Below are 25214 nucleotides of genomic sequence, written 5' to 3'. Positions count from 1 at the left end.
AAAGTACAGAGTAGGCCCTTGGTAAATGTTAGTTCCCTTCCACCTTTCCAGAACCTACTGGAATATTAAGGAAGCTGAACAAGGCTCCCTGAGAGGTGCCCTGCAGAGCCCTTGGGACTTGGTTAGTGATGCAGACCTCAGAGTCCCTCCTTGAGAGGCCATTACTGCCAGGAAAAAATGGCCCCATGGTGAAGTAGTGGGTTCTTTCTAACCTTGAGGGTTTTTGACTCTGGCAGAACAGAGGGGAGGCAGTGGGATGAGTACAGAGAGATATACAGGGTCTTCCACTAACTCATCATGGAATTTTAGGCAGGTTTCTCAGTGTCCTCATATGAGTAATAAGAAGTAGAATCTCAACGTGATGGATTTGGGGAAGGTTAGCTGAGATAGGTACGTGAGATTGTCTGGATCAAAGCATGGAACTGGGAGATGCTGAATAAATGGCAAGTTTTAAAAATTACTTCCAGTAATAATAACATAAAGAACAGGCTAAACCTTTAGGTCTTCAGACCTGGTATTAGTCCATTCAGGGTCTCTGTTAATGTGAGAAAGAGTACAGCTAAAAAATCTTGGTCAGCCACTATGGAAGAAATACATGATGAGGGGTGAAGGCTCGTACTGCAGACAGCTTGCAAAACAGGGTGATTAGAAGGCCCACAAATTTTGGAGCTCTGAGATATGAAAAACCAGCAACCTTTCCCACATTCACTGTGAGCTGTGACTTTGGAGTGTGAACATGAGCCCTAAAGGGGGTGGTAGGGCAATGAGGGGCTGAGAATGGTTGCAGCATAGGCTCGCCCCTTCCAGGCCTTTCTATAGTTACTGGCCCACCCTAGAACACCAAAAAGAGGGCTGTACTAGCTGTTCCTTCTAGTCTTTCCCAGGCCTAAAATCTTGGGATTTTAGGTCTGCCTGGTCTTGTGACATGGCACTACAATGACCCCTTTTGGGGCCTCGATAATTTTGTCTCAAGGCTGGAATCTCAGGACTGACTCACTACCTAGTATATTCCAAGCTATTTTGAGAAGCTCAAGGCTCTTTAGTGTGTGTGTGTGTGTGTGTGTGTGTGTGTGTGTGTGTGTGTTCTTTGCTGTTAGACCTTAGTTGGAGCTATTTTTTCTTTCATGTATTTATTTATTCTGTAAATACATTTTGTTCACCTAGTATATGGCAGACTCCATGCTTTACAACATATTCCCCTAAGTTGGTAGCACATTCTCTACTAAAAAAATTCTTCTCACACATTTCTATTTTGCATGTTTGACTTAATGTACATCAGATAAGTTCATATTGCTGAGATGGATGTGGGGAGTGTGCTGGGTATCTCATGCCGACCCCCAGACCTGCCCTCTGCCCTTCTCCTCCCTGTTCATGCTGTACGGTGGGGGAGCTGCATGGAATGCATCCCCAGCTCCCTTGCTTTTTGGCTTCTGACTGGGTTTGGCCAATAGGGAGCCTCACAGGAGACTGGAGGGAGGGAGCAGGGAGCGTGGCATTGGGGAATTTATTTCTCTACTCCCCTTGCTCTGGCATTGTTAGGCTATCCCTCAGCAAAGCTCACTGACTTCTTTTTACAACTCTCTCTGGCTGCTAGTAACAATGCCTCCACTTCCCTTCAGAACTGGGGTAGCCATGGCCTACGGTCACTGGCCCTGGGCTACTGCTCTATTCCTGATAGTTTCCTTACACTGCCCACACCTTCGTAAAGAATCTCCTTTCCTAAACTCACCTCAAATTATTCAGTGTGAATCTGTCATCTCTTCCTATGCCCCTGAATGATAAAAATCATCTATTCCAAACTCTTCATTTCGACAGAAAGGGAAACTTAGGAAGTGACTTGCCCAAGGCCACTCAACTACAGAAAGCCAGGGCTCAAACTGAAGAATCCCATGTTGGATATAGAAAATGAACCCAGATTTTCCTGTCTTCTCATGTTTAGTCTTCTTTTCTGAGTCCCTGGAAAATGCTGTCCAGGGTATCACAGTGTAATTAATCATGCTGGCACAGGCAATGAGTGGGATTATGATTTAGCAAGTCTACTAGAGATGCTGATAAATTACATAATAAAACACACATCCCAGTTTCAGGTAAGAGAATCCAAACCTAGTTGGGGAAAAGAGCACAACCTCACATACGCCTCTTAAAAGAGGGAAACTTTATAGAATTCTTGCTCCGAGATCCCCTCTCCTGCCCACACTCTTGCCAACACTCCCTCACCACCAACTGATGCCAGTTCCTTGCTCAGGAACCTATAATGCTCCACATATAAATCAAATGAAGTAACTTACCTGAAATATTTTAAGAAGCATTAACATGCTTCACAAAATGCAAAGCATTATAGGTACTAAACCTACAAAAACCTGATTTAAGGAGAGTATATGCATAAACAACTCTTTTGCTCATTACGTATTACATCCGATCCAAACTCTCTAGGTAAAATTTTAAGTCCTCTAAAACCTTACTGCCTTTCCTCTCCAGCTCCCTCACTTTCTCATAAAGGCAGTGTGGGGTAGAACTCATATAGCGCATCTCCATTCAATCCTGGTTCGGGGTCATTGCGCACAACTGTGCCCTGCACCAGGATGTCACATCTGAGGCATTCATATCACAGATACTGTATGTCTTCATGTTTTTTATGACAATACTCCAGAATATGGGAGTAGAGTGTCTTGCTCTGTTAAACTTGTATATTATGATGATTTTATAGCAGATGAAAGTCAAATTTCTTGAGGAAGGGATGCCTTTTCCTAATATGACCCTCTCCTCGCTTCACAAAAAGCAACGATGAATTATGAAGGCTCTGCACTTACCCTGGTTTCCTAATCTAATCAACTGGCATCCCTTAGAATAGAGATGGCAAATATTTGCCATGGATATCACAACACTCTATGCCCATAGCAGACCCCTGTTACCCATCATGGCTTCCTTTCTTACCAAACCTGGATGTAACCCACACCATGTCCTAGACAAACACCAATGACCAATAGGTTTGCCCTATAGGCTGACACATATTTGCCATCACTGTGTTACAACCCCTTCCAGAGGATTGTAAGGATCTCAAGATGATGAATCTATAGTGCCTGGAATGCAGTGATGATTGTCCTTATATGAGGACGCAAAACTGCCACCAGAGCTCTGGGAATGTTCTCCACATCTTGGCACATCATTGTCTCTATCGGAAATACCTGGCTTCCACTGCTCCATTAGCTGTGCTTTGCCTCTTCACACATTGATCAAATATGAACAAAGCCTTGGTCTGTGTCAGACATTGTGCTTATGACCCAGAGTGACCATGGCTCCTGGCTTTACTCACATCTTCACTAATCCCAGCTCACTCAGGTCCCCTCTCCCCTCTATAAGCTCCATACACACCCATGCTCTGTTGCTTTCTACTAATCAGCACTTGGTGATGATTTGTATGTTTTTGTAAAACTAATTATAACTCTTTTCATGCGTTAATGTGTCTAAGGCCCTGGATTCGCATCAAGTAGGTAAATCCCCTGAAGAAGAATCTTATCTTCCATTTAGTTAGGTTCAATACTCAGCTCCCATGAGAACTCCACAAACCATATTGCTTTGGTCATGTAAGGGGCCTTGACAAAAAAAGCACCATCATTTGTTATAACTAGTCCCTGGTCACCTTTTTCATCTGAGGCTAAGAAAATGAATATAGTCATAAAGTGATTATTACTCTCCTGGTCTGGAAAGTAAATTTAAATTTTTTTCCTCTCTTCTCAAGTCCAAAAAACACAAAACTAATTGAGGGCTCCTGATATCTTTATAATGCCATCACTTATGATAAGTAATAATAGGATAAGTCAAAATACAATTTCTTATGCTATTACTATTAACTTCTTTAGGATTCCTTTCTCTCCCCCCCTTCTCATTTAGCCAAATGCATTTCAGTAAGTGCATATGGGAGCTGAGAGGATGATAAAGAATTATGGGTTTCAGTATTTATTCTATGCTCTCCTAATATTACAGCTATATTCCTTCCGGATGAGATGGCATTTTGACTGTGGGTAATATGATTAATGTCCAAATACGGTTTGAAAAGTGGGATGGGAGGCACAGTGACCGGGTTGTTGGGGGGAGAAGGAGATACCCTCCATTAAGTGTAAAGCTTTTTAGGCAAGGAAATACTCATTGATATAAAATATGCAAAAAACAGTTCCGAAATGAGACCCTTTGAGGAATTCCAAGCATATAGGAGTGGGATGTGTGTCTGGAGGGCTGCTAGATGGAAGGGGCATTAGTGAAGCTGTCTGCCAGCTGATTTCTTTATCCATAAAATGGGAGCACTGACTCACCATCAGTGACAATTTTGTTGTCACAAGGATGGAAATCAGGGCTGCATCTGTGAAGGCTGGGGCCTGCACTAGAGCACCCTGCTAAAAGGAGGAAGGGCCCCCAGTCCAGCTTGGTTCCACCTCCCAAGCCATGGCCTTTTGCTCATTTGTCTGCCAGGAGCTGTTTTGTTTTGTTTTTTTTTTTCCTTCTAATTTGCAAGAAGGAGTTGTTTGTGCTGGCAGCCACTCTGATTAAGTATGTAATGACATTATTATTCAGCCAAGGGCTTCCACTTTTTTCTAATGAATGTCTGCCCCTCCCACCAGTGGAGGGAATGTGGAGTTGGGTCATCACTGTAACTGAACACAGTCAGAAAGAGTGGCATGAAGAGGTCAAGGACACAGATTCACAAGATCACAGCATTTTAAAGCTGGAAGACCATCTATTCCAAACACTCCCATTCTGCAGAAAAGGAGTCTTAAGACTCAGAGGAACTCCCCTCACCTTCAAAAAAGGGCTTATTACTATGCTCATATGTTGGCTGGTAGCAGCTGGAATAAGAACACTGATAGGCATGTACATTTAGAAGCAGGAGTCCCTCGTTCCCAAGACAGATCCTTGTCACCCTGGTTTTCTGGCACTTGAGAACCCAACATCCGATTACGGCGCCGGATCTCCTTCCTGGGGTTTCTCGACATCAGGTTGGGGGTTGACTAGTTTTACAGGCCTTTGGAGTTTGGATGCTTTCCTCACCACACCTCTCCCTGTCTCTGTCTCTCCCCCTAGAATGACTCTTTGTCTATCCTATTCACAATTATTGCTCAAGCTATAAATTCCAAATCCAGCTTTCTTCTTCCAGCCCTCCTTCCTTCATGGGTGGCCTCAGCCATCTCATAGTGGACCCTCTTCAGTGGAAGTTGGTTCCCCCACCCTGGCCCATTTCTTCCTCACAGACTGATTGACTGACAGGGTCTTCTGGGCTCCTCAGGTCCCATGGCAGCATGGATCTCTTTCATCAAGATCTCTTTCTTCTTATCCTTGCTAGCCAAGGAAACCCTTCCCTTCACACCACCAATTCAGTGATTGATTTTCTTATTCATCTAACACTTGTCTCCACCTTGTCACTCCCTGACCATTCCTGGGGGCATTTCAACATTCTACAAATCCTTGGACCTCACAGTTCCTGGACTTCACACTTTATTGGTGTCCACTCCCGGTCAGCACTGCTCTCCTGGACCCTGCCTTCCAACACAGCTGCTCCTTGATCATGATTTCAGACTCAAAACTCCTCTGTGGCCTAGCGTCTCTTTTCTTCCAGAACCATCTCCTCACCTTCATTATGAACTCGAGTCTCTCTGACTTGACATCATCCTAGCTCCCTTGGATTTTGATTTCCTTACCATGCAGCCTGGACTTCATGGACATGGGTTTTCTCCACACACTTGTCCTCCTGAAGAAGCAGGTCTCTCTGGCCTTCTGCTAACGTATCTTACCTGTCCCCACTGCACAAATAAGCCATTTGTTCTCTTGCTTCAGGCCACCAAGAGCCCCAGGGCTGGCCCACTTGTCTTACACATACAGGGGCTCTGATCCCAGCTGAATCCAGTGCTTCATCACTCTTCATTGTGTGCCCACCTGCATTCCCCATGACACCATCTCCAAACTCTCTAACTCTTCTGTGGTGTACTCTTAGCCTGTCACTGTTAGCACTTGACCTGGCTTCCCACCTCCCTCAGGAGACAGCAGCCCTTCAGCTCCCTCTTCACCTATTTCTTCCCGATACCTCCTCCATCTTCGTATCCTGCCCTCTTGTTTCAAAGGGAGAAGGAGTCCTCAACTCATTGCCCCCAGCCATTCTAGATCCTTCCAGAACATTACTTCCTTCTCTTTCAATCCCTCTGTCACTTGCTAAGTCTTTCTTCTCTCTCTACTGATTCCTTCCAGTTTCTGCCATCGTTCTCCTCCTTTTACTACCAAACTTCAGTGTCTTATTCTTCATTCACTTGGTATTCAACCCCTTGCAGCCTCCCATGCTCACAATACTCTGAAGATGCTTGCTCTACCAGGGGTCACCCCTTATCTCCCACCTGTCAAAACCAGAGTCTTCGGCCAACCACTGTCATCCTTTGAAAGGTCTTTCTCGGAGCTCTCTGACCCTTCCTTTCCATGTTTCTAATTGGCCTACTGCTCCTGCAAGTTCTGACCACACTTCCCTTGGCTTCCCTTCCATGACACCCCTGGAATGCATTCTCAGCACAATTCTATGCCCTCTTCTTCCTCCATGCTTGGGAAAGCACATGACCTTCCAATGACCCCTCTTTGCAGGACACTCCTCCATTACATCTCCTGCCTCAAGCTATCTCTGGAATTCTTGCTAGCCCTTTAAAGAATTTTATTGTTGTTGTTATGGTAAAATGTATATAGCATAAAGTTCAGCATCCTAACTAATTTTTAGTGTACAGTTCACTGGTATCAAGTACATTCACCTTGGTCTACAACCATCACCACCATCCGTCTCCAGAACATTTTTCATCTTGCAAAACTGAAGCTCTATACCCATTAAAAACTCCCCATGTCCTCATACTCCAGCCCCTGGCAACCCACCATTCCACTTTCTGTCTCTGAATTTGACCTCTCATACAAGTGAGTTCATACAGTATTTGTACTTCTGTGACTGGCTTGTTTCATTTAGCAAAATGTCTTCAAAGTTTATCTAGGTTGTAGCATACATTAGAACTGCCTTGCTTTTGAAGGCTGAATAATGTTCCATGGCATGTATGTGTCACATTTTGTTTAGCCATTCATCTGTTGGTGGGCACTTGTAACATAATGAATTTTTAATGAGCTTCTCTCTGTGCCAGGCCCTGTGGTAGGCGCTGGTATATAGTGGAGATCAAACAGACATCATTTCTGTCCCTGTGGAGCTTACAGTTCATGTGGCACCCTCATTATTTGGTATGAGTCGCATCTCCTCAATGGGGGGGGGGTCCCTTCAGAGTATAGACCATTATCTGTCTCCAAACCTCTCAACAGAGCCTTTTGCAAGAATTGGTGCCCAGTAAAAAATTGTTGAGTAAGTGAATGAATGAACACAATAAGAACTTGTGACTAAAATCAGTTTTATCAATACATACCTTGAAATCCTTCTCTTGAAGTTTTGTCCCCAGAGAGTGTTTGCAGTAGAAGCTACTTCCAAACACAGCATGGATCACTCAAGTTTTTATTACTGAGAGATTCTTGTTACTCCATAAATCTTGTGCTCCCCAATGTAAATTGCCATTGAACAAGCAGAACGACGACATGGGCATTCTTTTTACCAAGGGCCTAGTATTAAGACAGATTAACTTGGAGGGAACAGCACCAGCCTGGGTATCTGCCCCATCCCTCATTCTTATTGTGATTAATGAGATGGGGCACATATTTTTTTTCTGTTCTGCCTGAAAACATATTGAGTTTATGCCTCGTCCCACATTGTTAAATATTGTCTTAGAATTACATTATCTCTTACACAGATGGATGGGCTTGGTGCTGTGTGTACGCCTGACAGTTTTCCTGAAGTGGAACCAGGATTGGTAGGGAATCATTCAGCCGTGATTATAGTTGGAAAGCATGCAGAGACCTCTAGTAAAACTAGAATATACAGGTATGCAGTGATTCCAAAAGCAAAGGATTAATGCAAAGATGCCACAGACCAAGAATCACAACAGTAAAAGTAGACCAAGAATCATGACAGTCTTTGTGGTGGTTGACTAACAATGATGCCATCTTGAAGAAGTAGAACCTTCAAGGGATCATGTCTTCATATTTGTAACTTGGGTGTCTTAGCACTGAATAATGACTCAATATACAGTTTTGAAATGAATGAATTTATATTTCTGGACTATTTCTTTTTTAAAAAACATTTATTTATTTTTGACAGAGGGAATGGAAGAGTTGCAGAAAGAGAGGGGGTGGACAGAGGATCTGAAGTGGACTCTGTGCGGACAGCAGAGAGCCTGATGAAGGACTCAAACTCAGAAACCATCAGATCATGACCTGAGCTGAAGCCAGATGCTTAACTCATTGAGCCACCCAGGCAACCTAGTTTTTAGACTATTTTCATATTTATCATTTTATTCTTTAACCATCTGAGATAGCTAGGTAGTTAATTATTATTCCTAATTTACAGGTGAAGAAACCAAAACACAAAGTGGCATGAGTCCTCAGATTACCTACCAGGGAGCCGGGATTAGTAATATAGCCTATTGGGAAAAAAAAAAAAGTAATCTGGCCTATTGAATTTACATCCAGGGACTGATCTTCCACTTAATTCATTCATCTTTTCAACAGACATTTGTTGAGCAACTAATATGTTCTAGGTTCTTCTGTACTTGATTGTGCATGAAGATTGGAGAGATAGAGAAGACATGATCTCTTTCTTTAGGGATATCACAGTTTATAGAGAATACCATTATGAAAATAAATCATTACAATCAAACTACCAACAGCAAGAACAGAAGCATGGGTACCATACTGTGGCACAGGGAGGTTGGGGTGACCAACTGCTTGGTGAGGCTGGAAAAGGCTTTGGAGAAGAGAGAGTATATAAATTAGAGGACTTTCCTAGATAGACACAGTGGTTTGGGAATCTCAGCCCAGAGGTAGGTTCAAAGGCACAGAGAGATGAAGCAGCCTACATCTTCAGGGAATTCCAGTCAGTGCGGTTGGAATGCAGGTGTAGGGGTGAGGGGTATCAGAGAACAAGGACTGGATAAGTAGTAGTGGCTAGATTCATTTAGTATTCTATTGACAAAATTTATGTAGTAACTACCAAGTGTTAAGAAAGGCATTCGGTGCCATTGATCCAGTGGATTTAATGAGAAAGAAGCTCCTTGGCTTCCAGGAGCTTTCTTTCTAGTGAGAGGGTTAGACAATAAACAAGGAACCAAATACATTAATTACAGATTGAAAGTAGTGCTAAAAGGAACTAAACAAAGTGCTGTGATAGAGAAAATAGGTGGCAGCAAGCATTTCTGACGTGGTCATGTTTCAGTTGAGACCAAAAAAATGAGCAGGAATGATGGTATAGAGCCAAGGAAAGGGTGCCCCACGCTAGGGGAGCAGTAAATATAAAAGACCAGTAGTTGGGAGAGGCAAATAAATAGGGATTTAGGGGAGAATGGTATGAGAGAGGGTCACATACGTGGGCAAAGCCAGATGATACAGGGATTTTGGCCAAGATTTCATTCTAAGACCAATGGGAAGCCATTCTAATGTTTTATAGTGAAATGACATAGTTTGATTTGTACTTTTAAAGCCTATTCCAAAAAAATAAAATAAAATAAAGCCTACTCCAGCTGCTATGTAGGGGGTGAATTAGAAGGGAGCAAATGTGAAAGCAACAATACTGCTGTGATTCAGGTGAGAGATAGTGATGGCTTGGACCAGTATGGTGGGAGAAAGGGGTAAGTGTGTGTGTGTGTGTGTGTGTGTGTGTGTGTGTGTGTATACACATACCCACTAGAGGCAGAAGTGATGGAGCTTAATCTCTAAGTGGGTGAGGGGTGAGGGGTGAAGTAGACGATGAGGAAGAATTGCAGCCGTGGATAATGCTAGGATGATGGGCCACTTCCTGAGATAGGGTGGGGGAGGCAGCCAGAGGTGAACTAACACGGAGAAAATGGAAGGACTTCAAGGCTTGGCAGCAAGACTGGGTTTGATCCCATAGGAGATGGGGAAGCCAGGGAATGACGCTGAGCAGAATAACATGGTTGGGCTGGTACTTTAGGAGGTCATTTTGACTGCCGGAGGCAAGGAGCCTGGAAGCATAGAGATGAGTCAAGGCAACTGACTGTAATGGTCAAGGCAAGAGGTGATAGTACCTGAAGCAAGGCAGCAACCTCAGGCTCCTTATGGTCTGCTGACACCCTAGGTGTCCATCTCTCTTAGGATTATGAAGAAAAATGTGGTTCCTATCTGGGAGGGGTTAGTAATTGCATCAGGGTAAGGGAAGCCAACTGGGCTGAGAATCTAAAACCTTTGGAGCCTCTTGATGGGGCATAACTTGGGAGCTGCTGGGATGCTCTGCAGTTCTCAGGGCAGGAAGGCTGATGAATTCCCTACTTGGTGGGATACACTGATGGCAGCTTTCTAATCATTTGGAGTGCCCACACCTCATCACACAGTCCTCAGTACACCCTCACAGGACTATCAGGAAGGGGAAGGGTGTCCAGGGAGTTGCTGGTACCACAGAGCCAGGCAGGTGGCTTCTCCTCTCTGTTTATATACATGCCAGTTCTTAGTAGAACCTTGGAGCATCAACATCTCTAGAACAAATGTGCTGTCTAGAGATGACTATTCAGGGGCAGTGAAGTAAAAGCTCAAATAGACTGACAACCACTTGGCAGAGGCTTCAAATACCAGCTGGAAGTTGTATAAATGTGCTAAAGGTCTCCTTCCTGCCAGAGCTTCCAGTTCCTCTTTGGTTCTGATCGGCTTGGGAGGAGATCTGTATTCGCTTGGGGACTTCTGACAGGACTGGAATGCCATTCTGAATGGAAGAACTTGAAAGGACATTGGAATGGGGTCCTCTGTTGCCGACTCCCTGTTTGTGTTGGCTGAGGTCTTCAGGGAGTTACTTCATAAGGACAAATGGGTACAGGGAAAGCCAGGGATGACAGTAGCCATGCCAGGGCATTCATGTGATGGCAGAGAAATCATCATTCTAAGAGGTCAATTCCAACACTGTTCAGCTCTTTCTATAACATAAGGCAGCCAAGGGGTACTATAGCATCCCTAAAGAGAACACAATGAGAGGTCAAAAAGATTTCAAACCTATAAGAGAGCAGATTAATTGGGGAAAAGAGTAACATTTGTTTGGTTCAGCAGCCAGCAGCAGCCCCACTGGGACTGTTTACTGACATCCACCATGAAGTGAATAGGTATGGAAGAAAACTTAGCCCTTGTGTAGTGTAAGTGGTTGCAGACATTGTAATAAAACCCACATGGAATCACACAGCAATCCCTTGGACTAATGAATTCTGGTTTGCTGAAATTTTGTGGTTAGCCTTCCCAGAATCATCCCCTAGAATTATCTCTCCTCACCTGATGATCTTTGGGGTAAGTATCTTCCCCTAGAATTATCTCTCCTCACCTGATGATCTTTGGGGTCAGTATCTCCAAGGTGACAGTGGCCTTGGAGGATGACATCCTAGGGGAAGGATGTCTGACTAGGTGGGTACAAAGGCTCTTAGTAAGTCTCCACCAGAGACCATGTTCTGGGGCAAGAAGACTCAGTTTCTTTTCTTCAGGTACAGAGTTCTCAAAATGGAAATCAAGCTTTTTCAGACTGTACACTTTTTCAGACTGTACACTTCTTGATTTTCTTTATGTTATTCTATTAAACAAGATACAACAAATAGCCATTGCTTCTACTGCTAGGTAAAAGCAAAAAGCATAGAACATGACCTCTACTTAGAGTAACAGGAGATGATTTGAGAACAAGACACTCATTATCAAGGGAAAATAAGAATGGTCTCAGGTCCAGACAAGGAGGGTTCATCAGGGGCTAATGTCATCAGACTTTGTAGAAAACATGTGACTTGACTTGGCTTTAGAGGTTGAGCAAGATTTGGAGGGGGCAGAGAAGAACAAGAGTGTTTCAGGTGGCACATGAGGGCAACGGCCCAACTTCTAGCTGAGGAAGTTGCATAAACCAAGAGTCAGATGTAGTGGCAAGGATACAGAGAAATTGGAACCCTTGTGCCCTGCTGATGGGAATGTAAAATGGTGCAACCACTGTGGAAACAGTACGGAGGTTCGTCAAAAATTAAAAATTGAATTGCCATATGACCTAGCAATTCCAGACCACTGCAATAAAGCAAATATTGCAATAAAGCAAGTCAAAGAAATTTTGGTTTCCTACTGTAATAAAAGTTAAGTTTATACTCTACTGTGTCTAGTAAGTACACAATACATTATATCTAAAAAATGTATGTACCTTAATTAAAAAACACTTTATTGCTAAAAAATGCTAGCCATCATCTGAGCTTTCATCAAGTCCTAATCACTGATCTCAGATCACCATAACAACTATAACAATTATGGAAAAGTTTGCATATTGTGAAAATTACCACTGTGTGACCCGGAGACACAAAGTGAGCAAATGGTATTGGGAAAATGGTGCCAATAGATTTTCTGGATGCAGAGTTGCCACAAACCTTCTATTTTCAAATAAATGCAATGTCTGTGAAGTGAAATGAAACAAGGAATGCATGTATCCAAAAAAATTGAAAGCAAGTCTCAAAGAGATATTTGCAGACCCAAGGTCATAGTGGCATTATTCACAATAGCCAAAATGTAGAAGCAACTTAAATGTCCATCAACAGAAGAATGGATAAACAAAATGTAGTATGTATCTATAAAATACAATATTAGGCTTTAGAAAGGAAGGAAATTCTGACACATGATACAACATGGATATCCTTGAGGAGTTAATGGATATGGAGTTTCAGTTTTGGGTGATGAAAACCTTGTGGAGATGGATAGTAGTGTTGGTTGTACCATAATGTAAATGTGCTTCATGCAACTGAATTGTACACTTAAAAATAGTTAATGGGGTACCTGGGTGGCCCAGTGGGTTAAGTGTCCAACTTCAGCTCAGGTCATGATCTCAGGGTTCATGAATTTGAGCCCTGTATCGGGCTCTGCATGGACAGCGTGGAGACTGCTTGGGATTCTCTCTCCCTCTCCCTCTGCTCCTCCCACACACTCTCTCTCTCTCACTCTCTCTCTCTCTCAAAATAAATAAACTTTAAAAAGTAGTTAAGATGGTAAATTATACAAGTATTTCACTGCTATTAAAATTTTCCAAAAGTAAAAATTATATATATATATATATATATGTATAAAGTAAAAGACAGAAGGGCTTTCAGACACAAAACAGGGTTCAATTTTCACTAACATTTCTGTGACCTCAGTGCCCTGCACAGCACCTGGTACTTGGGAGGGTTTCATGTTTGAGAGATGAAGGAATGATCTGAACCCAAACACTTCAAGAGAAGAAAGAACTTGTTCGAATAGGAGCAGGAAAGGTGGGCCTTTATTTTTGACAGAGAGAGAGAGACAGAGTGTGAGCAGCGGAGGGGCAGAGAGAGGAGACACAGAATCTGAAGCAGGCTCCAGGCTCTGAGCTGTCAACATAGAGCCATATGCAGGGCTCAAACTCACAGTCTGCGAGATCATGACCTGAGCCGAAGTGGGATGCTTAATCGACAGAGCCACCCAGGCGCCCCTCTCAAAAACTGTTTCTACCATCACATGTCAGATGAGCCAGGAATGCAGAAGGAGCACAGGTCCTTCTCTAATTGTTCCCCCCCTTTAGCCTCAATTAATATCTGTGTGTGGACATTGGGATGCACTGCCTTTAGACCTTTGCTATACAGAGTGGTTGGAGCAGCACCAGCATCACCTAGGACCTTTCTACAAATGCAGATTTTAAACCCAATCCTGACCTATTGAAAAAGCATCTGCATTTTAACTGGATCCCCCTGTGATTCATGTGCACAAAAAACCCTGAGAAGCTCTGCTTCAGACCCTCTAATTCCTGTTTCCTAAGCCTTCCCAGTCATAGGAGTCATCTGGGGTGTGTTATCAAAGAGATTCCCAGGCTCCTCCCTTGGTGATTCTGATTCACTAGGTATATTTACTTTAATGGGAAGGAAAAAAGGTAAGACATGGGATGTGAGTAGTATGTGCAGGTATCCCCTCCCCATCTGAACAGTCAGGGAAGAAGGATTCTCAAGCCATGCTATGAAAAGACACTTGTTCCCTTCCCCTGCCCCATCTCTGTCTCTGTCCCCCTCTCTCCCTCTCTCCTTCTCTCTCTCTCTCTCTCTCTCTCTCTCTCTCTCTCTCACACACACACACACACACACACACACACACACACACACACACACACACTGACCACAGTGCTGATGTTCTTGTGCAGGAGGTTTCCTTGTAATGAAAACTTCTACAGAAAAAGGACATTGACTTTTGTGAATGTTGATAAGCAACTTAGAGCAAATTTTGGGTATTCAACATTTAAATAATTCTGGCTTTGACCTTTCCCAGCACTACTGATTTAAACTTCATGTCTTACTGAAACATCTTCAATACATTCCTGGTTTCCTCTGATATATTAAAAGAGGCTTATTTAAAAAAAATGTATCCAAGATAGAAAAGCTTAAGGAGAACAGGGATTCTTTTAACCATGGAGAAGGCTGTTTTAAAAGTGAATTAGATTAGCAAAAGTTTTCTGTACTTGCTTGTACAATCCTTTTCAGTACCTCCTACTCTTATGCTTTTTGTTGAATATAAATTCTGAAATCTGGAAGAGCAAAGCCTTTCTACCTTCCAGGCAAGTATCTCATCCAGGTCCTCATGAATCTTTGGAAACCATTATTCATGAATGAATTCTTATCCCCCACTGATTCAAAGAAGAGTAACTTACACTACATTATGCAAAAATCAAGGACACATAATTGGAGTCTAATTCCAATATGTTTTAATAGAATGCTTTTTGCTGCTGAAAGAACTTTCTAGATGAGCATTATGATGCAGGCTTTCTGGGACATTAGTGAGGCAGAATGAAAGAAGGTAGAGTTGAAGAGAGACATTTTAAAAAGGAGAGGAAGAGAGAGGGAGAACTAGAGAGGGATCTTTATGTGCAAGGCAATTGAAAGGTAGTTTTTATGTTTAGCAATTGTTCTCTGTTTGCATTTAAAATGTGGACACTGTCACTTTGCAATCAGAAGAAAGACCAACCAAGCAGTGGCTTCAACCACCACTCCCTGCTCCAGGATTGCCTATGGGGTCACGCCTGTAATGGAAGCTCTTACATTGGGTCTAGACCAAGGTGGCCAGTGGAAGTGGCCACAGTTCCTCAACATTCCTGGGGCTCCTCTTGAAGGGAAGGGGGTGAAATGGTAGCTGGAATGAGCAGAGAGAAAGAAGCTGACCCACCTTTCTCTTATCCCACTCAGGCAGTAACAACAAATCTGGGGACCTTTTAATTAATTCCTTAATCTGATCCAGCAAGGCTGAAATATACCTAGTTATTGACACTCTTAAAGCCCCTTAAGAGACCCTGGTGACAGAAGGCTGCTATTCTAAAGAAGCATTAAAATATTAGTTGAGGGAATCAATGAATAAATCAATATTTGTTTAGCATCTTCAATATGCTTAACACCATACTGGTGCAAAGGTATGCAAAATTAAGAATAAAACATGGCCCCAGTTGGAAGGAGGCCGTATCTACAGTGCGTATGAATAGCTTTAGCAGTCAGAAAGTAGTGAGAACTTAGAACTCACAAAGACCTAAGTTCAAATCCCACTTCTAGTTGCTTAATTTCTCTGAGCCTTAGTTGTTTTCCTCCCTGCAAGCTAAAGTTAATAACACTTACTTCATAAGTTATTACAAGTACTTAATATGTACAATATTTTTAAAGATTCTAGCTTATGGCAAAACTTCAATAATTAGTAGCTAAAGAAAAGTCTCTGGGGAAACCACAAATACCTGAAACAATTTGTAAACAAAAATAGCACTGGATATTGGTAGACTGAGGAAACAAAGAATTGAGTATAGCAACTTACAGGCATTATCTGATCATATGGGGCCCTGGAGTATTATTCTGTAGTCTAGACAGTTTTACAGAGTTGAGAAGAGAAGAGAACAGAGTGGTTGAGGTCTCCTGGGAAGCCTTCATGAGGGAGATAACTCATGAACCAGGGGTTCGATCTTGACTAATGGTATCTGAGACATGAAAGTCACACCAAAGTACAAGACATGAATAAGTGGCCTTGATTCCTCCAGCTGCCACCTCTCACATCTCGTTAAGCTCCTCAACCTGTCTACACATGTATACCCACCTCACCGCCTCCCTTCCCCTACCTTTATTCTCAGGTCTTTTGTCTTCCCACTCCATTCCCTCTCTAGGTACTTTTTTTTTATAGTCAACTGTATTGAGGTATAATTTATGTGCAATAAATGGCATCCATTTAAAGTGTATCATATAGGGGCACCTAGGTGGTTTAGCCAGCTGAGCATCTGACTCTGGATATTGGCTTGTGGGATCGAGCCCCATGTAAGGCTCCACACTGAGCACAGAACCTGCTTGGGATTCTCTCTCTATGCCCCTCCCCCATACTCTCTCTCAAAATAAATAAATAAACATTGAAAAAAATAAAGTGTACAGTCTAAAGCATTTTAACAGTTGTTACACCAGGGAACCATAACCACATTCAAAACCAACTGTCCCACCACACCCTAAAGGTTCCCTGCCCTTTTGTAGTCAGTCCTGTGACACTTCCTACAAAACCACTGTCCTGCCTCTGTCACTGTAGATTAGTAGATTAGATGCACTTTCTAAAATCATACATGAATCGAAGCACATACTATGTGGTCTCTGTGGTTGGCTTCTTTCTCTTGGCATAATGATTTTGAGAGTTGCCCATGTTGTCAGTATTAGTAGGTCATTCCTTTCTGTTGCTGGATAGTGTTCCATTGTATACAGAAACCACAGTTTGTTTATCCCCTCACCTGTTAGTGGACAACTGGGTCATTTACAGTTTGGGAATATTGTGAATAAAGCTGCTATAAATTTTATCTTTAAATTTTTTTGACATTTATTTATTTTGAGACAGATAGTGTGAGTGGGGAAGGGGAAGAGAGAGAGAGAGAGAGAGAGAGAGAGAGAGAGAGAGAGAGAGGATCTCAAGCAGGCTCCACACTGTCAGCGCAGAGCCCAACACGGGGCTTGAACCCACGAACCATGAGATCATGATCTGAGCTGAAACCAAGAGTCAGACGCTTAACTGAGCCACCCAGATGCCCCAAGCTGCTATAAATTTTAATGTACAAGTCTTTGTGTGGACCTACATTTTCATTCTCTTGGATAAATATCCAGGGGTGAAATAGCTGAGTTGTATGGTAGGTGTGTAATCTAATTTTTAGAGAAACTTCTAAACTATTTTCCAAAGTGGTTATACCATCTTACATTTTCATTAGCAGTATATGAGAGTTCTAGTTCCGTCTCATCCTTACTAACCCTTGGTATGGTCAGTCTTTCTAATTTTAGCCATTATAATTTTCCTGATGACTAGTGATATTGAGCATCTTTTTACATGATTAATGGACATTTTATATCTTCTGCATAGTGTCTATTAAAATATTTTGCCCACTTCTTAATTGGGTGGGTACAAGCCCTTTGAGACCTATATGTATAATCTCGAATATTTTTTCCAATTTTGTGACTTGGTTTCATATTTTTTAAATCGAATCCTTTCAAGAGCAAGTTTTTAATTTTGATAAATTCCAATCCAACTGATCAATGTTTTGTTTTGTAAGTTTATGCTTTTTGTGTGCTATCTAAAAAATCTTTGCTTACTCAAGTTTGCAGGGGTTTTCTCTTGTGTTTTCTTCTAGAAATTTTTATAGTTTTAGATTTTACATTTAGGTCTATGATTCATTGCCGGTTAATTCCTTAGGCATTTAACATGCTCCCATTGCCTCCAAAGTCCTGTCAACATACCAAAAATCCTCTATTTTTTTCTCCAGCCCAGGTATTTTCTCTGATCTCCAGACCCCTATGTCTACCTGCATATTCACTTAGATGTTTATGTTACTAAAGACTCAACATCTCCAAACCACATTTTCTGCTTTCCTCTCCATACATGGGCCTCCTTCATTTTTGCCTGTTTTAGTGAATGCCTCCATCCACCCAATTGGTCAAGGCAATCCATCACTAAACCTGCCTATTGCACCTTGCACATAGATATGTACAAACCCACTCCTTTCTCTCTATCTACACTCTCTAATCAGGACTATCCTCTTGTCCCTTGGGCTGCTGCAAAGGTCTGGGATCTTCATACCCGTGCCTGCCCTACCTCCAATTCACTCACAGTCCTATTCTTAAAACTCTACATCAACTTTCCTTGAGTTTTAAGACAAAGGTTGTGTTCCTGAATGTGCCTCTTCCGCCTGTCTTTCTCCCCATCCTTCTCTTCAGCCAGGCCTCTCTTCACCTTCAGATCCACGTGCATGAATCTGCCTTGATTTCCTCAGAAATGTCTCACATCTTTCTTTTCCAGGCATTCATATGCCATTCCTACTCCCAGAAAGAGTCTTGCCACTTTGTCATACTACCACTCTTCTTTCAGATTTCAGTTCAAATGCTACTTGCTCAGGAAGGCTTGTATCATCCCTCAGCCTGGGTCAGGTCCTTCTCTTATAAAAGCTCACAGAAGCTGTACTCCCTCGCCATGTATCACTATGGTAATTGCATGACTGTACATGTCATTAGTAATGTAGCATTCATTTCCCCCTCTAGAATGTAAGCTTCATGAAGACAGCAGTGGTTTCTGCTTTTTCCCAGCTCAATTCCCACCATATAGCACACTTCCCTGAAATAGTAGAGGAATACTTAATTGACGCATTTACTAAAGGAAGGAAGGAAGGAAGGAAGGAAGGAAGGAAGGAAGGAACAAAGACAAAGAGACGGGCAACCATGGATGGAAAGAGAGGAAGGGGTGGGCCATGGGGGAATAATCTCAGCAAGACAGAGGGGTCAGAATGGAATCATGTGGTTGTGGGAAACACATTTGTTGATTTTCTTTTTGAATCAGGAATCAATAAATAATTTTCATTCCCCAATCATGTAAGCAGACAACCAATTATAGTAAGACTGGTGGCACCTACATTGCTCTTATCAAAATCAACCTATAAGCTGCTTTAGAACCAGATGGTAAAACAGTTTCAGCACAAAAGATGCATATGTAACTCTGAAGTCTCTGATCACAGCAGCTTTATGTTTAAGGCAATTAAATGCAGCCATCAAAAGGCATATGCAAGAGGGGAAAGTTCAATTAGAGGAAGATATTTTCATAAACCAACTGGAAAAGAGAGAGATGTTTTTCACTTTTCCTCTAAAGCTTTTGAGAATCCTATTCACATTGACGTATAAGGCCAGTTCAAGCCTGACTGAGCAGGGTGGAGGAGAGAGCAGGGTCCAGGGATTTGAGTAGGGGCTCCAGCAGTGAGAGGGCTGGAGTCTGGGTCCCAGCTCAGCAGCCAGAATGCATGCAGACTATGTTAGTTCCATCTTGCCTCAGTTTACCCAATAATACATTATGTATGTGTCCATCTGCTTAGTGGTTTGTTATTCAATTTCACCTATAAATAGAAGGACTAAGGGCTCTAAAGGGGGATTGGATGGAGTGCAGGTCTGACATGCCTCTTCTTCCTTCTCTCCACTCCTGTCCTCAGGCTATGCAGGGAACTTCTCTCCTCTTCTCACTGAAAGCCCGCAAAGGTTCTGATTTAATTTTCCCCAAACCAATACCATAGCTGAGGCTTTGCATAGCATCCTCCTCCCAGGGCTAAGGGTAGCTGAAATAAGGGACCTGCTTCTCTGCCCTGAATGATATATGTCCCTGGGTAGGCAGTGGAGATGCCATTTCAGGTGAAACATAGAGAAGACAGTCTCTTCTCACTGGTGTCTGCCCATGTCTATTTGACATGCCACCTGATGGGGCCACCTGTGATCTACCTGGGGGAGGCCTGGGGAGAGCCCCTCTCACATCTCTTTTGGAGAGGTTACATCATGTAGTGTGGTGGTCATGGGCTCTGGAGCGAGACCCTATGAGTTCAGATTCCATCTCTAATCATTTCTAGCTGTAGGACTGTTGACAAGTTCAGTGTCTTCATCCATAAAATGGGGATGAAAATGATATGTCACCTCATGGAACTACTGTGAAGATAAATGAATAAATACAGGTTAGGGCACTTAGAACAATACCCACTGTATATTAAGTGCTATACAAGTGGTAGCTATTGTTATTTCAAGGCAATATACTGGTTGGCAGTAGTAGTCTTTATGTGTTGTTTTCTACCTCTGGTCAGGGATCCTAATGCTTTAGGCCTTCCCAGCAGAAAGGTGTAAGATATCCTTATCTACTTCAACTTTGAAAGCAGCATGATAATATTTTTGAGTTCTACTTGTTCAGTCAACAAACATTTATTGAATGCCGATTCTGTGTTAGACACTGTTTTGGACTTTGAGGACACCAAAATGAAAGTACTGAGTATGCTTGTCTAAGTTCAGACTCTAGTGGGAAAAATGGGCAGAAATGCACAAAGCTGGTGAGTTTCCATGGGATTGGAGCTGTTACTTACAAAGCACCTTAGAGGCTGAAAGAGAAGAGATGCCCAGGGACAGAAGCGTCTGGGAAGAGCTCCTTGAGAAAGTGCTACCCTTACAATCTTCATAGCTGTACTTCTCAGGATTTCAGAATCTTAATTATGGCATTAAACAATTGATGTTTTATTTCTCTTGTGTATCGAATGCACCATCATATCTCTGAACATAACGAAACAGATTCAACTACCTTTTACTGAGGCACTGTGCTAAGGCCTTTCACACGCATTATATCATTTGGCCAATTCTCTACGAGGACGTCCAGATTTCTTCAGAAACCAGGATGCCAGATGGAATAATTTTTTGATGGATGGAGTCCATTACCAGTTTAGGCTATAAGCCCAGGTGATTGAAAAAGCATAAATCAGGCAATTGTCCTGGTGTTGCCACTCTCTCCAATTTTTAAACCTTCTGCTACTAATGGAGATATTACCTGACCCTCTTGATGATAAAAGAATTAGCTCATTGAATCACCACATGATCATCTGGATTGCAGCTTTTCCTATTCACTGGCTTTCAGAACATTGTTTTAAGTTTTATACTAGAGAGGGTTGGCTGGTGTCTTTTTTTTTTTTTTTTTTTTTTGGTGCATGCTTTGTTTTACTGCCAAAGACTTCTGGCCATGTGATTTGTACTTAAACCTACATGTCATGTGCATGCCTGATGTATGATGAGAGAGAAAGACAATCTCTCCTCTCCACTGTCTACTACGCTTGGCTGTGTTTTGCTCTGAGATCACCAAGTCAAACTCAGTTTGTCAATCAAGTTCCCAAATCTGAGCTCTTAAAATATCTCACCTAGTTCAAGCCCTCTCTAGAGGGATGGAGGGCTGGGATGGGTTTCAGAGTTCCTCAGTTCCATTCAGTGGAGTCTGGCTGCAGAGAATGAGTCAGAATAGTCATGAAGCTATCTCCCTGGCACTAACCCCAGACCCGTTTTAAATAACGCATCTAAATGTTAATGCACACTTAAGACAACAGTGTAGCTCATACTCTTCCCAAATTGATTCATTTTGCAGTGAGCCTGATGCAATTTACTCAGTATAAAAATGTCTCTGGCAATTAGGAGAACAAAGGGGCAAAGCTGGCGGACCACAAGGATGACAAACAAAGCTAGACGATGTGAAAGCTGGGGACAAAATTAAATTTCTTTTTGAATCAGATATTTTTGGGAATGTCAATAGCAAACAAGAAAGGCCTCCTTTGCCTGCAAGAGAAACTTGAGGATTCTCCATTGGGAAGAAAAGACACAAATTGTCTAGAAAATGGTTTTGATGAAATGCTCCAGCAGCCTTCCTGGTTGCTAACTTTAGGGTGCCTGGGGTTCAAACAGCAGGATGCAGCAGGATTCAGGGGAAGAGTGAGCCAAGCTTATGCTACACTGGTGGGTAGAGGTTTCCAGATCATTGAAGAACTGCTCCCCACCCCCACCCCGACCACTTCACTGGTTAAGGTCATATGGGAAGAATGTGGCTCCAGAAAATATGCTGTAGAAGAAACTAAAATTGTTTAGCCTGGTGGGGTGGTAGGGGAGTTAAGAAGACACATGAGAACTATCCTCAAAGAAATGAAAACTGCCTTGTTAGGAGAAAGTAGGCTTGTTCTATGTGATTCCAGAGGACAAATATAAGATCAACCAGATAATCGTGAAATAGGAGAGGGAACTAACATACACTATCTGCTCAAATTATCCTAGATGCCTCATATGCATAATCATAGTACTACTTCACAGGAAAATTGTGGTGTTAAATTCAATTATATACCTCAGTGCTAAGAAGATGATAAACACTCAATGGATATTAGCTATCACTGTTAAAAGCTCCTGTAAGATAGGTAATACTATTCCCATTTTATGGATGAGATACAGGAGACCTGAAGAAATTGAACAACTTTTCAGAGATATTCAACAACTTTTCAAGATGACAAAGGCAGTGGGCTACTAGCAAGTTCTTCCTGGCAGCAAAAGCTGGCTCACAGGGGGCAGTCTGCTTTTCGAGGTGAGCATCCTATTGGTTGGAACCAGGTAAGCTGAAGTCAGATGAGCTTTGGAAGAGGCTCTTGCGTTGGTTTGGAGTGAAGGTAAAGGGACTGGATTCAATGGCTTTTAAGATTATTTTCTGCTTGATGAGTCTATGTCTAAACTATTTTTCTAGTTCTGCTGGCTAGAGTATGCCTTTAACCCAAAATTAGCATAAATAGTCATGTGGGAATGTGAAATTGGAGAGGCAGCCACAGGAAAAGACCAAGGACTCAAGGACCATGGACAGTGCAATACAGAAGTTTTTATTTCTATCTGGACTCCCATTTTGCCAATCATCAAATTTCTTGGCTCAATCACATACACAATGAACCTGATGCCACCAGGACCCCAAACCCAAGGGGCCAGCCTTAAGTCAGACAGGAAAGCAGAGAGTTAATCAAGAAAGTTGGTAGACATGTGAGGATTTTTATAAATGAAAATCATCTGTGTCTATTGAGAAGACTCAATGAGCACCAAGAGGCTCCTTAGGGAAAGTGACCAGGAGAAAAACGTCCAGACAGAGGAGTCACTCTGAGGCCTGTAGGTAAACATCCAATAGAAAAATGATAGAATTTCATGCAGTCATTGAGGGATTTTAGTCCTGGAAAAAAACAAACAAACAATGGAGAGAATATTTAAAGAATAGTTGGAGAGAACACAATAGGAATTCATCCTAGCTTGTCTGAAAAGATAAAAAAAAAAAAAAAACTCAACAGGAGTCGGTGTGCTTAACTGGGAATGTAAATATAGGTAAACTAAGAAGAGGAAGACGTTGGAGGGGGGAATACCAAGGAGAAGATTCTTGTGGAAGATAAGAAAACACACAGGAAGCATATAGGAAATTGTCTGGAAAACTGAGGGGGTTAAGATGATCCCAGAGTGGGCTATCAGGAAGTATTGGAAACATCTTATTTTTCAAGGCTGATGTATGCCAGCATTTGCTTAGTGGTGTGGGCTGAGGAACAGTCATTATACCTGGGGTTGAGTAGAAGGAAGTGAGATATTATGGAGGATGGAGATGGGATTTTGGTCAAGAGCTTTCCAGATGCATTTTTTTCTTAAAACCGTATCTCAAATTCTCAGAGTTCCTGGTCCAATTAATTTGATGGTTTGTTCATTTAAAAAGCATTTCTTGAACATATTCTGTGGGTCAGGCTCTGTGCAAGGCAGAGGAGACGCAATGATAAATAATGCCCATCCCTATTCTTAGGACGCCTAATTGGTGAGAAATGCCTGTAAAAGAACAAATGTGCCTCAGGGCTGAGAACAGTAACAGAGATGTGAAACAAGCCACAGAGGTGGGTGTAAAGGATGGTATAATCAACACTGCTTGGACTGGGTCTGGAGTCCCAGGAAAGGCTTGAGAGCTAAGAGATTCTTTTTTGAAGGAGGGGAAAGATTGCACTTGGTGGTCCAAGAGGTGGGGGAAGGAAGAGGGGTTGAAACTGCTGGCTTCAGTTAGGGAAACTGTGAACAGCTTATTATAAATGAAGCATGGGTCCAAAGGAATGGGGTAAGCTCAAGACGGGGAGGGCCAGACTGGGGTCGTGTACCATGCTGAAAAGGAGATCAGACTTGATCCTGAGATCCACAGGGGTTTACTGAAGGTTCTGAAGCAGGAGATTAGCAACGTGCAATGTTCACCTGCTAGTTCTCTTATCAAGTTCTTGACTTGCTCTATTTTGGGACTTCCTAATGCCCAGGAGGAGTCACTGAGGTTATTGTTCTCAAAGACTTCAAGGAACATTCCACAGTATAATATGACAGAGAAGAACAAAATCTGAGTCTAGAAGTAGGGCCACGAGGGAAGCAACATGGCTCACGGCCCTCTCTTGATTCCCACTGTGTGCCAGTCATTTGTTCTAAGTTGCCCTGAGAGGTGCGGGGAGGCCCCCGGCGCTCGGGTAATCTGAAGTCCTTAGGTGAATATCTCACAGGCAGTTCCAATGCCCTGGGCCCAGCCTGCTCCCTCTTGAAAAGCTGTGGCCTTCACTGCGTGCCCTCCCCTTTCTCACAACCACAAGATATACCCACTGACGGAGGGAAAGTGATCAGCATTTTGACAACAGTGGGAAGACTCCTTCTTGGAGCTTAGTGATGTAAGATCATCTCAGGAATAGACATTGTACCAAATCCGCATGTAGATTTTGTAAAGCCTTTTAAATGCAAAGTCCCATGGTTGATATGGCTCTTAACTAAGGCTCTGAACCATAAGAAAATGCATTTCTGTTATAAAAACAAGGAGTTTATCTAGACACGTGAGTGTGGTACTATAAACAAAACAAAGGGGAAAAAAGAAAACTCAGAAGCAGGCCAGGTAATGAAACATAGGGAGGTTTGCTTTGAGGCCTGGAGTGAATGCAAAGTGGAGCTGGGCTATTATGCAGCTCATGGTGTTTCTTTACTCAGCCGCCATCAACACCGGTGCCCTGGACTCTGCGTTACAACTAAAAGAGCAGATAATTTCATCACCTGGTTCTGCCTCCTTCACCACAGACAGAGACCTGGCCTCCCCAAGCAAGGGGGCCTGGATTGGCCTAGATCTTCAGGAAACAGGGAAGCTGGGACCATGTTGGACTTTCTATATATAACCTTCTGCAGGGCAGGCTTTCTAGTTCCTATTCTTAAGGCTGGCCACTTTCCAAAATGTTCTTCCTTGGGCCAAAAGCCTTAGAACTTTGCCCTCTA

The 25214-nt window shown here is 42.6% G+C and overlaps 1 protein-coding gene across 1 annotated transcript in view; it reads right to left on the bottom strand.

The window, feature by feature from the left end:
• Nucleotides 1–10623: 10623 nt before the first annotated feature.
• Nucleotides 10624–25214, bottom strand: part of LOC122467112 (ALK tyrosine kinase receptor-like) — a 196895-nt gene continuing 182304 nt past the window's right edge. The window contains exons 5-6 of the mRNA XM_043553339.1: nt 11423–11479; nt 10624–10906 (exon numbers count right to left, since the gene is read on the bottom strand). Coding sequence (XP_043409274.1) covers nt 10624–10906; nt 11423–11479 — 340 coding nt within the window. The remainder of the gene's footprint in view (nt 10907–11422; nt 11480–25214) is intronic.

This window comes from Prionailurus bengalensis, chromosome A3, assembly GCF_016509475.1.
Source record: "Prionailurus bengalensis isolate Pbe53 chromosome A3, Fcat_Pben_1.1_paternal_pri, whole genome shotgun sequence".
NCBI classification, from domain to species: domain Eukaryota; kingdom Metazoa; phylum Chordata; class Mammalia; order Carnivora; family Felidae; genus Prionailurus; species Prionailurus bengalensis.
This window is presented reverse-complemented; position numbering and strand designations above follow the sequence as displayed.